Source organism: Helicoverpa armigera, chromosome 6 (genome assembly GCF_030705265.1).
Source record: "Helicoverpa armigera isolate CAAS_96S chromosome 6, ASM3070526v1, whole genome shotgun sequence".
Taxonomy (NCBI): Eukaryota; Metazoa; Arthropoda; class Insecta; order Lepidoptera; family Noctuidae; genus Helicoverpa; species Helicoverpa armigera.
In genome coordinates this window covers 10,535,874-10,547,653 of record NC_087125.1, presented here as the reverse complement: position 1 = coordinate 10,547,653, position 11,780 = coordinate 10,535,874, and the positions used below count along the sequence as shown (strand labels likewise).

At 33.8% G+C, this 11,780-nt stretch overlaps 1 protein-coding gene across 1 annotated transcript in view; it reads left to right on the top strand.

Annotated features, from left to right (window-relative positions):
• Positions 1–11,780, top strand: part of LOC110371062 (integrin beta-6) — a 43,803-nt gene that overhangs the window by 20,501 nt on the left and 11,522 nt on the right. Inside the window, exons 4-6 of the mRNA XM_064035196.1 lie at positions 512–590; positions 806–1,199; positions 3,653–3,866. Of these exons, the coding sequence (XP_063891266.1) occupies positions 512–590; positions 806–1,199; positions 3,653–3,861 (682 nt within the window). The 3' untranslated portion in view covers positions 3,862–3,866. The remainder of the gene's footprint in view (positions 1–511; positions 591–805; positions 1,200–3,652; positions 3,867–11,780) is intronic.

Below are 11,780 nucleotides of genomic sequence, written 5' to 3'. Positions count from 1 at the left end.
GTATATTATAACGGGCATTATGACTATAACAACGTTCTGATATGGCAGGCACCAGGATGTCCGTCGCTAATGGACCGATACTCGATTAGCTGACGATTATTATCGATAACCCCGTTTACCGTTAAAGAATGCCCAGTGTAGTCTAGCTTTTACAATACATACTTAGAATAATATAGCAATTGTATTGGTGTAGTGCAAAATTCGATTCTTTTTCCTTTAGATATTTTGGCAGTGTTTTAAGAAATTTTGTTCCTTTTATATCCTCAACTTATTCGATTAAAACATAAAATTAACTAAGTAACATTACTCACTAAAAATCGGGTATCTTTCAGCTATACAAGCCAGTCGAAATTTTCCAAGGACAAAATAATCTTTCTCAACGAAATACCTAAGATAACTTCAGTCGGCCATTCTAAATACATTGAACAAAAAAGCTCTAAAGTGGCACTCAGTAACTGTAATGTCATTTTGATGGAGACATCATTACTTACCCTGTCGTTTTATTGTACAGGACCGGCGAGTTTTGCGAAATCAACATTTGTTCAAAACGTGGTGATGTTGTCCAATGTTCTCTCAACCCAAGAAAACCTGTAAGTATTCTAACCACTACTTCATTTTCTTAAAAAGCATTTCTGAGTCCTTTATTTTATACCAATAGGTACATACTAAGCCATGCATGCCGTTCAATTTTAAAATTACCTTCAGTTGAAGTCCCGACCATAATTTGTCTCCTCAGTTCAATTATATTTCCTCGTTTCGCAATCTTAAAACTTTCTTCATTCGTCTCACCACCAATCATTTCTAGGATGAATGCTCTGGCAACGGCTACTGCAGTGAATGCGAGACTTGCATCTGCTACACCGACCGCGAGGGGTCCCAGTACTTCGACCAAGAGAACAACTGTGAGGACCTCTGCATGTCCATCACCAACGGCGATTGTGAAGACTGCCTCGTCACCGACACCTTGGGAGAATGCAACAAATGCTCTGAAATCACCATCGAAAAATTAAATCGATCCCTAACTGAAGAAAGGGATTTTAAGAATAGGAAGGTCTGGGTGTCGTGCAAAGCTGATCTCGATGACTGTGGCCCTATTGAGTATTTTGCGAGACAAGATGAGAGTAAACAGAAATATGTTATGATGGTCAAGCATTGTAATGAAATTATTTCTGAAGCGTTGGTGCCGAGCGAAACTAAAGGTGAGTCATCATTATTTTTTTTCGAGAAGTCATTTATGTTCTCTTGAGTGTCAGAATATGCTGACTAAAGTCCACCTTTTTTTCCTTCTGGAGCCCTCTGTGTACCAGAGTCGCTGTTACTCTTTCGAACCGTTCTAGTCTAGAGAGAACTTAGACTGAATATTTTTAACTTCGGCGAATTATTGCAAAAACTTCAATTACTCAATAACTACCGGATTGTGTAGCACAAACGTGATGAACCGAATACAACACATTTACAACGAAATTGCCACACAGCGAATTCCATGTTACTTCGTATCTCATTTGGCTTACTTTGAACAATAACCTTTTTATGAATGAATTTTAATTTCATAAATACTCCACTGTTAACAATTATGAACTTTAACACAGGGCTCTAGAGTCCTTTTCAGAATGTTTTGTTCTTCAAAATTTACACAGATGTGTTCGATAATTCCAGCTTTATGACATGACAAAACAAATACTTGTACATGCTCCCTGACACCAGCTGCATATCAGTCGCTTTCTAAGAACAACATAATTAAGTATATTTATCACATTATGCTCCTGTTCTATCATTGTTATTAAAACAATCATGTCCACTTGCATCGTTTATTTGTTGCTAGAAGTTATACTGGTGGTGGTTGGTCCCATATGGCAGGAAACTGCATTACAAATTAATATTTAACAATTAATTATTTTCATTTGCATGTATTTTTATGAGCACTACCTATGGTTGAACCTCTCTTTCGAACAAAATTCAGATTCTACAAAAATAAAATCATAATATCACCATCATCAGTAAATATGAGTACCTACTCATACACTTACAAACAAAAAGCGTTAATGACCACGCATACTATTTCAGATTTGTTTTGTAAATTTTGGTAAAAAACCTCTTCTCCTGTATTGTTCTTCTACAAGACTTCCCAAACGTCGTATTGTTGCTTGTATGTTTTCAATCCCATACTCTTCCAATGTCAGAGCATTTAAGACAAGGGTCAAAAATCCAAACGTTTGTTAGATAACAATTTATCGTCCTATTGTCACTGACCTAGAAAGTTGTATCGCATTGTTACAATATTTACTCACAACTGACAAACAATGTCAACATTTGGAGATAATGGACAGACAGACAGTCGTTATAAACTGCTTACTGAATCTTCCTCATTCCTCACCACCCTTTTTTGGTCCCTTCAAATATTATTTAGGATAAGGAAAACAAACATTTATTTAGTCCTTTCTAAATAATATTACAGAAGGGTAAAACCATTTGTGATACGTCATAACATGGTTAGCTGTGGCTGTGATAAAGCAAAATAATCTTGAGACCACATTTGTGGCTTTAACTATGCTTTTTCCTAAAGTAGAACTTTCGTTATCATCTCTCCTAGAACTTGAAAATTGGAGGCATTTATTTGACTTTGTCCCGATTGAAACAGACCAGTGCAGACCAGTTCAAAGCATATAAGCATTACTACCTATTCCCTTTAACATTTTAACCAACCAGCTCCTTGATACATAATACGCAAAATATAAGTTAGTATACATTTCAATTAACCTAATACATACTTCGTAGTATTCTGCAGTTCATTTGTCCATATAAAACGGTTGCCGCCTACACAAGCATTGTTTAGCCAGAGTAAAAGGAAAAGTGTTCGTACGTAGGTAGAACTCAAATACTACAATGAACCACATTTGCATGTTTATACGATGTTTATTTGTACTTAAATATAAGGAAAGTTAATTGTTTTTGCTTAGGTGTTGTAGACTCATTTGTTTTTGTACAATAATTAGGTATATTACATATTGTTTGCATTAATGGGTATTAACCTTACTACATTGTCATTACTGAAGGATTTTCATGCAGGTAAACAAAATTTATATTTACCAGTTCATTTGAATCGGGTAAGGAGATGCTAAATGCAAATTTTCGTAATTTGCTAAAAATCCGACTTCGATATCTTAAATCAGAGTCATGAGAGTAATGACTCGATAGGAATACCTACCTACTAGCTTTGAATCCGGGTCACGTTTCCAATTGTTTTTAAATGTAAAACTACTGGTGATTTTAGCGGTTATAGCATTGAGGAATTTAGAGGAATTTATTTTAGAGGAAGTATTTACCACAAGCTTAATATGTTTTTATCTGCTCGATGCCTTAATTTTGTATGAATAACAAGTTTTCAAAAGATTTTTGTGGTAAATGGTGTCTAGCCCTGAAACCACTGCATGCAGATAATTGGCTAAGCGTCCGTGAAGGATCCTGTAGTTTTAGAAATTCTAGCTAGAAGTTTTTAAATGAAGTAAAGACATGTGATTGAAGAGCCTGGTTCGCTCAAACAAAGGTCCTAACTGTTTGATTGAACGGCTACATTAACTGAGACATACACATGATATATCCTTATTGTTTTCGAAAGTTTTTATCTTTAACTTTCAATCTTTCTTTCCACCAGTCCCAATAATCCTGGGCGTCCTAGGCATCGTGGCGGCCGTAGCTGCAGTAGGAGGCGTGATGCTCTGGAAGCACCTCAACGCGGTGCCTCCAGTACCTCTGAACGACCCTCAGTATCAGAACATTGATGCAGAAGACTGCACGGGAGAGAACCCACTCTATAAGCCGCCCACGTCATCGTTTAAGAACCCTACATATGGAAAGTGGTAGTTATGGTGAGTACACTTTAAAACTTTTTTATAGGGTAAGTTTGGACAAAACGAGCAAGTTACTGGAGTATCCTTTGGCCGCATTTTTAATCATTATTTCTCTAGCATTTTTTAGAACAGTGCTGCAGTGCTTTGTTTTTCTTCCCATAAAACAAATATGATAGGCTTAGATAAAATGAGTACTTGCTTGTTTGGTTTAAATACACCCTTTTAATCTATGAAAAAAAGTAAACAGTAACTGTTTGGAATAAAATATTAGGTGTGTGCCTTTAATGACTTAAGATAAAAGGGAGGATAAATGTCATGAACTTAATTAATGATGCTCTAAATATTTTTCTTATTATCGTTATTTATGTATCATTGCATTCATTAATCACACATTGCCCTCATTTTCGTAATCAGTTAGGTGTTATACAAATACAGTAAAAAAAATATGTTGCTATAAAAATATAATGGCTGCTATAAATGTTTTAATAGACATTGTTTAGCTTGACTTTTCGAAATAACTTCTCCAAATATTTGAATAGTAAGTTAAGAAAGGATTGACCAGAATATCAAAGTGCCTATTTATTACCAAATATATCAAACATTCATAAGAAAGGTTTATGGTAAAGGTTTATCGCAGTCCACTGCTGGACATAGGCCTCTCCAAGTGCACGCCACTTAGATCGATTTTCGACTTCTCGCCGAAACGGTGGATAGCTTCTTTTAAAAGTCTGGTTTACCATGTCCATAAAGTATGATCATGCCACATATAAGTAAGTGCTATTGAATTAATCTTACTAAGTACATAGGTGCCATACCTACCTAGTACCTACATAGGTACATCATTTACCTCAAATGCTCACAGTATTAAATGTGTCATTGAAAGCTTTGTTCTAACTCCAAGTTTACCTGCATTGATTGAGAAATGACAAACACATGTATGACATCACTTCTATGTATAAGAACCTTGTTATTAATTGTAACTATTGTTTTTTATATTAAATTGCGTCATAGCTTGGCTCTTATCGCGGTTTTTCTTTTGAAGGACAAATCCTTAAGCAAAACAACTTATTCAATTAAAACAAATTAGGTACGCTTTATATGTATTTCACACTTACCTACGTACATTTCTTGAATAAAATTAATTATGCATAAAAAGTTCCTCACAGTTAGTAATAAGAAGTAACAGGTCATCCTAAAAAGGCATAAGATAAAAGCAAAATTTAATTTAAAACTGATTCCTTATAAAGTTAATATCAAAAGCATAATCTTTCAAGGTCTTAAACATCAAACATTTGTTGTATACAACCTACAATCACTGGACCTCTCTATTATTGAACTCTCTTTCAAACAGCCTTGATGTTCTAGATATGCCTGCAAACTGCAACTAGGACCATTCACTACGCTCTATATTTTACTAGACTAAACCACTTCTTAATTACATTTTGATGGACAAAATTTACAAAGTAATAATGCCTCATGCATACTAGGTACATTGATAATTCTGTTTCTAGTTCTCTAGTTTCTAAAAGAGTATCCCTCTTAACATTGACCTACAGATTTATGAATGAGAGCCTAAAATCAATATTTGCTGCCAAACAATATATAAACACTCCTAATGCTCCCAAATAGTAGCTTACATTTTGCCTTTTGTAAGTCAATGAACCATGGAGCATCAATGGGTTCTTAAAACATTATTAAGTAAAAAAAATATTAACATTTTATATAGAATGTATAAAGACCTGTTTTATTGTATTTCTTCTGAATAGGTCTCCCAAATTACTTCATAGTTCTAACATTATTTGCATTAAATGATCTAGTAGACACTAGATAGGTCTCCCGAATTCATTCATACTTCTAAATTCATTTGCATTAAATGATCTATTCTAGTGGATAAATTCAAAGCGTTGTCATGTTTAAGATGTGGTACTAAAACTGTTAGTCTTCTTAATCTCATTCCCATCGGAAGTAATTCTGGAATGTTCTCGCTTAACATCGTAAGGTGCAGTAATGGCATGTATTTCCTTTACACTCGTTTTATGGCGTGGTTGAGAAATGCTGTTCTCGGTACCATGGGATTTATGTTATAACGCTATGAAATTTAGCAACAGTAACCCAATTTAAATTCCTTAGAAATTGATTACTTCATTCGTTTAATTTATTCGTTTTGTGTTTCCTTGTTATAATATTGCGTTTCTTTATTCCACATTTTCAACCTACGTTGGTTGAAACGGGACACACAACACTAAGGAAAAAGGTCAAAATTAAAACCCGTCTTAAATTGATTATCAAACGTCCAATTTCGTAATATATGAACACAATCACATCGATTGACACGAACGGCACGAGCGAGCAACTAATCATTTCATTTTTACGTCCCATTAATTAATGCAGTAGTAAAATCAAATTTAATTCACAATGCGTTGAAGAGCTGTAAAAAATATACAGTTAAGTTTGGCCTCCAGTCTTAAAAACAAGTTTTTAACTTGGATATTTCACGTTATCTATGCCAAACATCTTTTATCTGCAGTATCGCGATCCAATCTCTGTAATTACGTTAATCTCCATTGTAGCTGAACGATCGTATCTTATATGGCCACATTCTTTTGTACTTCATCAGATATATTTAAAATTTTCTGTATTGTATGGGGTTGCCAGTTTATTCTTCCAATTATTTATAACGAGACGTCACCCGGCTTTCAATGGAAACTTTATTTTATGTTGCTATTGTGCAAGATTATAAAGCAAAGTTGTTTATAACGTGATGGTATCTCTGTAGCTTTCGCAATTCGACTAATGAACCAATTTTGATGAAATCTCTAAGACGAACATACTACTGGGTTGGCAAATAAATAATGCTAGACAGCTATTGCCTAGAGCTAGCATAACTGGATCTAACTTTTTAATTGATTTTAGGTAGAGGAAACCCTGGGTGTACTAATATATTCTACTAGGAGAATATATATTAATATACTAGGATATGTCAGTATCCTCCCAGAAATCTTTTTACATCTATATTATATTTCAGGGTCACAGTCAGACATACTGTTATGTATGTATGTATAGTATACCCATATTGAATATAATTAAAACGCAAAAAGGCACAGTGATAAATGTAGATGGACATTCTCAAGCAATTAGTCATAATGCTCAATGAATAAGCACATGTATTAAACATTGTTTTTACTCCTTACCTAATTGGTAGAATTGATGCTGCACCGTTCTGCATTCAGTATAAGGCAGTGACATTAAAAGCTTATCAGTGAAGCGAGGCCACGCTATGCGTTAATAGATTTATAATATGCTATAAATTATAGTGATATCAAGTACCAATACTTATGTATTCAAGTTGACTGCTTCTTTGTATTAAATCATCGTCAGTATCTGTTTTATATTTGGCCCAAATCACCATTACCTACATATTTTATAGGTAGGTACTGCTTAATTAGGTACCTATATAATAATATTTATTTAAATTGTTGAAGTTGAGGATACCAATTTTTAAATATATACTTGCCCTTCTCGGAAATTATATAATATGGGGAAAACCTATAAAAAAATATATCACAAAATATAGGTACAAAACAATGAAAAGGAAACAGACACCCAATCAAATTGAAAACTTCCTCCTTTTTAAATTCGTTAAAAACTAATATAAATCATACAAAAAAATCATATTTCACACATTAAAGAGCTTCCACACAAAAAAGCTTAAGCACATACCAAACAGTCATAAGTCACGTTCTTATATTATTTATTAACGTGAAAGGTATAAAGTCGTATGTGATACTCTGATCTGACCTTCCACCGAGTTCAGTGAACGCAGGCACTTTAAAACTGTGACCCTCGCACTTCGGCGCGTCGAGTTGGCACCCCGGCGGGATATACGACTATCTGACATCGTAAAAGGAGATTACGCGAAATAATGCAGTCAAGGAAATGCAGAAAATGTCTGAACACATATTTCTTTGTTCTCTGCCAAGTAGATATTCCAACTCTGTATAAAATGTATGCCATGCCATGCCAATGTCCGAACATAGATGTCATATTTTTGTTTTAGTAGACCTAAGACTCCAAAGATTGCCTTTGGTTATTCCACATTTAGCAGATAGGTAGGTACTAGCCTAATTTCAATAGTGTCAGGACAGGATATGATACTACTAATGGCAAAAATATGAAGTCATCGGATGATTGTCAAACTTAGGTATGTACGATCGTTGTTATTTATAAACTAGTTTTATTCCATTGAATTTCGTATTTCCATAATCGGTATGTTTGCTTTGCTTATTGTAATTTTTCAAAATCTTGAATATTTACACGACCATACTTTCGATAAGTCTACACTTACACCACTCGAAAAAGCGTCAAGTAAAAGGATTTAAAAGCTAAAGGTCAAAGACCCCGTCTAGCGTTTGATTTATTAATGCAGACACAAAAAACAAATCGTTTGCCCAACCTGTACTCAAGACTTGTATTTGACATAGATATAAAGATATATTTTCTAGTATGAGTACAATTAACGACTGTTCCTATATCCTATCCATCTTTTACCAGAGATAGAATTTTGACATTGACCCCATACAAGTAAGAGTAACATCAAATTCCTATCTACAGTAAACGAAACAGCAGATAGACACAATATAGGGATCGACCGTTAATCTATTAAGTGGCGGCCGGTTATCCGTCGCAAAAACTTAGGTGTGGCAAAAAAAGACGAACTTTAAAATGTACACACGGTTTTTCAATTTAAAAAGGCACACCCGAGCTTTTTATTATTTCTTCTGAACATATAAAAAATTACTTAATAATTGATCGTTTCTTTTTTACATGGAAAGAGGCCGGTTCCTTACAACATACATATGTTGAATTGACTGAACAATATGCATACGTATGAATTAATATCTGAATACTTTTTGGTCCTTGTAATCTATCAAGAACAACAAAGCTACTACAAAGGTCCGTGCCCTCAAACTTAATCAAATAAGTGATAAAACAATGTCTCGACAATTAGAACATTGTACTTAGTAGATTCTCATTTAAAATATTAACAGTAGTAACGTGTGTAATAAGTTAAGTATCAAGTTTCAAAATAAATCCTCATCTGCATACTAACGTGAACTAAAATGGTCGTCTTAACAAATTGGTACAACGCATTAATATGCTACTGTAATAGTAATCAGAATCACTGAACAAGTGCTTTGGATTTACGATCAAGTATATATGTACTTAGTTATGTCAAATTCACAATATTGAACGTTCTTGATCCTCAAAATTGTTGTGAAAAGGTTGTGGAAAATGTTTTTGATTTGGCTTAGAAAGTATTTTCACTGAGCTCTAGCCTAATATTACAAAAATGCAAGTGTACAAATTAATAACATTTGAAAATAATCTCTTCTATATATTCTTCAATATATTCTATAAAAACCTACATTAGGTAAAGTTTACGGTTTGACCCCAAAACCGATACCACATAAAAATAAAATGTGACGTTTGTTTTTGTACATCAAACATGACATGCAAATAGATACTTTATTTTCCTTCTAAAGAATATAATTTAATTTAAAAAGCAAAATTCTTAGTACCGACAAAACAATATTACGGAAAACCTCAATTATTAATATTTAACAGCTGTCAATTTTGAACAACAGGAAACAAATGACGTTAATTCAATTAATTTTTAACTATGAATTCCTGCATACTGTTCTAGAAACTTACTTAATATTAGTTACAGTAAAAAATAGGTACATACTGTAATTCTTTTGAACTTCAAATTTTAAAAAAGAACTTGGTATATTTTAAATAGAAAGTGACGTAAATATTTTTGAATTATAGAAATATTTGGTATATTTTAAATAGAAAGTGTCATAATATTTATTATATAAAATCCTCTTTAAAACTACCTTCAACCACTTACGGCTCGTAGTCGTAGTACAAATAAGATGTCGAGGTCATCCCAACTAACACAGTTACGTGGGTCGTCGTCAGACGCCTAATACTCATCTAATTTACTCACTATACCACTAATGGGGACTTCCGCACGTAATTATGCGGAATACTTTACGTACTTTCTAAGTCTATCTTAGACGCCAATGGCTGATAAAAAGGTGAAGGAAAAACATCTTGAGGAAACCTGCACTATAAAGTCTGAAATCACCAACTCGCATTGAGCAAACGTGGTGATTAATGCTCAATCCTTCTCTGTGTGAGAGGAGCCCGCAGCCCAGCAGTGGGACGATAAAAAGGCTATTCTATTCTATTTTTATTTATGGCAATCCATGTCGATGCAAACGTCGACGATTCTGCCAATGACAAGTGAAATGAGAAGCAAGTCGTGCTTGTGATTGATAAAGAATAAAATTAAATTGATCTTGAAGACAAACTTGTGTAACTTAACGTGTTAGTAGGACGGCACTGAAACAAACAGAAATACATTTACATATATAAATAATAACAATATGTTAGTAACATAAAACGAATAATATATATACCACAACTATACAAACAGTGGTCTAAATAAATAGGCCACAGTTTATAATTTAATATTATTTCGATGGATAGACATCAATAGCGCCTGGAGCAATTCTGGACAGGAGTAAGTTAAGAGGGCGGAAATTAGTAGGAGAGGAATCTTAAGATTTCGAAGACGACCATATAAATCAAAAGATGAGTTATTGGGACAATTAAAGAATATATGGTCCAGGGTACCCTCATCCAGTCCACACTCGCAGAGGGATGAGTCCTGCACCCGAATTTTGCGCAAGAAGACCGGAGTACAACAATGACCTAATCGTATTCTGCACAGGACTGAAATAACCTGTTTAGGGTATTTTTTAAAATGACTGAACCACGGTTTTGATTTTACAACCGGTTGGATAGTGTAATATGAACTACCCTTCTTTCTGCTGGAGATATTCCACCATTCCTGCCACGAAGTCTCAAGACTCAATCTAGGAACGTTTAGTAGGTCATGCCCTTGAAGGGAGAAGTAACAGTAACTTAACGTAAATAGAGATGTTGGTAGTTAAAAGCCCTTGGTATAGACAGACGGACAACATAGACAGACTATATAAGCTATGTACGGTCGATGGGTGAGGCTAAGTTGTTATATTGTTATGGTTGGTACACCCCAGGACGCGTACTTTTATTTTCTAGTAGAGCTAATCGATTTTCAAAGAAAGTATTTTTGGATGAAGTTAACATTGTATTAATGTAACAGTATTAAAGTTGTAGTAAAAAAAAAATGATAAACTATCACAATTATTATGATTGTCCTTCACTTCCACGGTTTAACTTCTCTATTTCTTAAAATATCCTACTACGGTACGAGAATTGAAACGTAAAAAGGTCATAACAGTTAGTTATAGATAAAATTATCAAAGTTTCAATTATACACATAAGCCATACAGTTCTAAACTAAGTAATTATCCTAATTTAAAGTATAAATATATAGTAAATCTTTGATATAATGACCGTATTGATCGTTGCTATCATAATTTTGGTATAACGCCTTGACACGCTTGCATTGTGCTACTTACAAGTGCACATAGTTACTAAAATTCAGTAATATATACCTAGGTATATATCATAATAAATAAGCAATATTTGAAACAATTTATGCTTTTAGCCGATTTTTTTTCACCTATGTCTCTTTATGTGACTTAATATAACTTCTGGATAGTTATATCTTGGTTATATCTCTGGTTTAAATACGTAATAGTTATATCTTCCTCCCAAACTCTCAATTTTATTTGGGGTCGGTGCTTTAGGTTTTCCGATTCCATTCCTCCCTGTCACTCTATCAAAAACAAGAATAGGTACCTATTTCCTCATCTTCATAAACAGTTCTGACAATGCTCAAAGTTAACCCACTTGTAGATAGGTACCTTGATTATTTAATGTTAACATAACGTCCAGACAACAATATGTTATAAACAG